At 42.0% G+C, this 3,247-nt stretch overlaps 1 protein-coding gene across 1 annotated transcript; it reads left to right on the top strand.

The window, feature by feature from the left end:
- The first annotated feature begins 569 nt into the window (after window positions 1–569).
- Window positions 570–1,648, top strand: LOC308494413 (ADP-ribosylation factor-like protein 6-interacting protein 1). The gene has a single exon (XM_081042227.1). The coding sequence runs from the start codon at window positions 585–587 to the stop codon at window positions 1,107–1,109; it is 525 nt and encodes a 174-aa protein (XP_080898353.1). The 5' UTR covers window positions 570–584; the 3' UTR covers window positions 1,110–1,648.
- The last annotated feature ends 1,599 nt before the right edge of the window (window positions 1,649–3,247 follow it).

Raw genomic sequence — 3,247 nt, 5'->3', positions numbered from 1 at the left:
AGAAACAAAGTGAAAAGTCTCCAGAAAAGCAACTTAGAGATATGGACATTTGTGATTTAAATGACAGAGAATTCAAGATTGCAATTCTGAAAAAACTGAACGAGATGCAAGAAAACACAGAAAGGCAGTTTAATGAACTCAGAAACACAATCAAAGAACACCATGAGCATTTTACAAAAGAGATTGAAATTTTGAAAAAGAACCAAATAGAATTTCTGGAGATTAAGAACTCAATAGAAGAAATTAACAATAAAATATCCAGCTTAGGTAGTAGAGTTGACCAGATGAAGGAAAGAATCAGTGACATCGAAGATAGAAACGTGCAATTTACACAGATGGAAGAAGAAAGAGACTTGAGACTTAAATGAAGTGAAAGAACTCTACAAGAACTTTCTGACTCCATCAGAAAGAGCAAGGCGCCGGGGTCGCCGTGTGGGTCTCGGAGGAGGGCTGAGTCGGAGGCGTTTTGTGCTCGGTGAGGCGGTATTTCGGGGACGATGGCGTAGGGAGATAATCGCAGCACCAACCTGCTGGCGGAAGAGACTGCTGGTCTGGAAGTTCAGCTGCAAGGATGGGGAGAAGTGATGCTGATGGCTGATAAAGTCCTGCGATGGGAAAGAGCCTGGTTTCCACCTGCCATTATGGGCGTGGTTTCTTTGGTGTTTTTGACTGTCTACTATCTCGATCCATCTGTTCTGTCCGGTGTTTCCAGTTTTGTTATGTTTTTGTGCTTGGCTGACTACCTTGTTCCCATTCTAGCGCCTAGAATTTTTGGCGCCAACAAATGGACCTCTGAGCAGCAGCAACGATTCCATGAAATTTGCAGCAACCTGGTAAAAACTCGCCGCAGAGCTGTGGGCTGGTGGAAACGCCTCTTCACACTGAAAGAAGAAAAACCGAAAATATACTTCATGACCATGATCTTCGCGCTCGCGGCTGTTGCTTGGGTGGGACAGCAAGTCCACAACCTTCTTCTCTCCTACCTGACAGTGACTTTCTTACTGTTGCTTCCTGGACTAAACCAACATGGAATCATTTCAAAGTACATTGGAATGGCCAAAAGGGAGATAAACAAGCTTCTCAAACAAAAAGAAAAGAAAAATGAATAAGACATCTGTTTTATTCCCTGTGATGAAGTATCCCTTGCCTTGGAACAGTTTCTGTTAGGCTATCTGGATACTCAGCTGTTACAGAAGTAACTCTCTGCTCTCCCTCCTTCTGCCCTTAGTTACTAGAAATTCCGACCTGCCAGGTAAGCGTTTATGCGTAGTGTCTCCATGTCAAGTGTAGCTGGCTGCGTTCTCATCAGTTGGCCTGATAAGGATAACTCATTCGTGAATATGACTTGTTTTGATTTTGCGCCCCTGGGGTTAACTGAATTCTTACTTTTGGGCCCCTTCCTTTAAAAAAATACAGTGGTGAACTTCACCCTTTAGTGTAGTTGACAGTGACTTTGGATAATTGTTCGAATTGATCTTTGCTTTAGTTGGATGTACAAGGGGGAGTGGTCTGTGGCTACAGGAAGCCAGTTCTACTGTCTGCTCCCACAGTCTGCTTAAAATACGGTCTGGCTTCATGAATACAGAGAGCAAGTTTACCACTTCTGATGAAGAGACCAATTAAAACTCATTCCTCATTTTGTTTCTATACCATGGGAGATCCGCATGGAATACAATGGAACTGATTCCATGCCCCGGTAGATGTTGGTTTCTCCCTTGTGCAAAACTTAGTAGTTGGTAGGAAGCATTGCTCCTCATCCAGCACGGGGCTGGCAGGCTTCCAGCGCTTGTACCTTATAGTAAGTAGTAGTCCTTCAGGCTTCATAAGAACACGCTTCCAGAAGCTCGGAGTTCAGCTTTTTAGCATACTTTCAATCTCAGATTCTCAGCTGACTGAAAATAAAGGACACGAGAGGTAAGACTCCTGTCCGTGACCTTCACTCCAACACCAGCCTAGCCAATCAAGGACTCATGTCTTCCTGTGTTTAGTCCAGATTCACTAGAAAATCATCTTATCCTACTAACTATTCCAGACCAGAACCAGCCTTTAAAGGTAAGCCTCAGGAGTCTAATTTTATGGTAACGTTGGCTGCTTTTGTCCCCATAGATTTGGCTTAGGAGGTGGTGCCTACGCTGGCGTCGGACTTTTTTCCTAGATATTTCCCGGAAGAGTACAGGGCTGTGGGTGAGAGCAGACACGTGGAGATGCTAGATGGCCTTAGGTCAACAGAGATTTTTTAATTCCTTGGAAAGTGTCTTAGAATCATTGTCCCTCTTAATAGCTAGAAATTTAAAGTAGTTGAAATCTGTAGGAAGGAACCTCTGAGGGCCGAAAATGTGACACATTTGGGAACAATTCTTCAACTCTGATTAACTAGCTGTAATACAGTTCTGTGAATTTATTGCACTGATGCCGTTAGACCTGGACCTTGTGGTATGTTTGTCTCTAAGACTTTTCCTTCGCTTCAGTATTGCTGTAAACAGTGGCCCCCATGTAGCAGATGTTTGATTTTTGTTTTTAATGTTTCATATGAAAACCACAAACTACCTTCCATGTGTTTCTTCATTGTAAATAAGCCTGTTTTCTTAGCTGGGTTTTTTCGTGTGTACGTGTTTTACCAAGTTAACTACTTTTATGGTTTTAATCCTGTATTTCTTCTACTTTGTTTTGAGAAAAGGGGAAAAAATTAAAAGCTGGAATCCAAAAAAAAAAAAAAGAGCAATATAAGAATAATGGGCATACCAGAAGGAGAAGAAAGAGGGAAGGGAACAGAGAACATATTCAAACAAATCGTCGATGAGAACTTCCCAATCTTGTGGAAAGAACTGGATCCTCAAATCCAAGAAGCAAATAGAACACCTAATTACCTCAATCCCAAAAGGCCTTCACCAAGGCACATTGTATTGAAGCTGTCTAAAATCAATGACATAGAAAGAATCCTCAAGGCAGCCAGGGAAAAGAAGACGGTAACTTACAAAGGAAAGCCCATTAGATTATCATCAGATTTTTCAGCAGAAACTCTACAAGCTAGGAGGGAATGGAACCAAATATTCAAACTATTGAAAGAGAGAAATAATGAGCCAAGAATAATATATCCAGCAAAGATCTCCTTTAGATATGAAGGAGGAATAAAGACCTTTCAAGACATCCAGAAGCTGAGGGAATTTTCTAATACACGACCTGCACTACAAGAAATACTAAAGGAGGCTATTAGACCACCATCAACAGGGACAACTTGTGGCAACCG

This window comes from Rhinolophus hipposideros, assembly GCF_964194185.1.
Source record: "Rhinolophus hipposideros genome assembly, chromosome: X".
Lineage (NCBI taxonomy): Eukaryota > Metazoa > Chordata > Mammalia > Chiroptera > Rhinolophidae > Rhinolophus > Rhinolophus hipposideros.
The sequence above is the reverse complement of the archived record's forward strand: the minus strand, read 5'-3'. Positions and strand labels throughout refer to the sequence as shown.

Excerpts from the sequence above, each read along its gene's own strand:
- LOC308494413 (XM_081042227.1), top strand. The coding sequence starts at position 585 with ATGCTGATGGCTGATAAAGTCCTGCGATGGGAAAGAGCCTGGTTTCCA.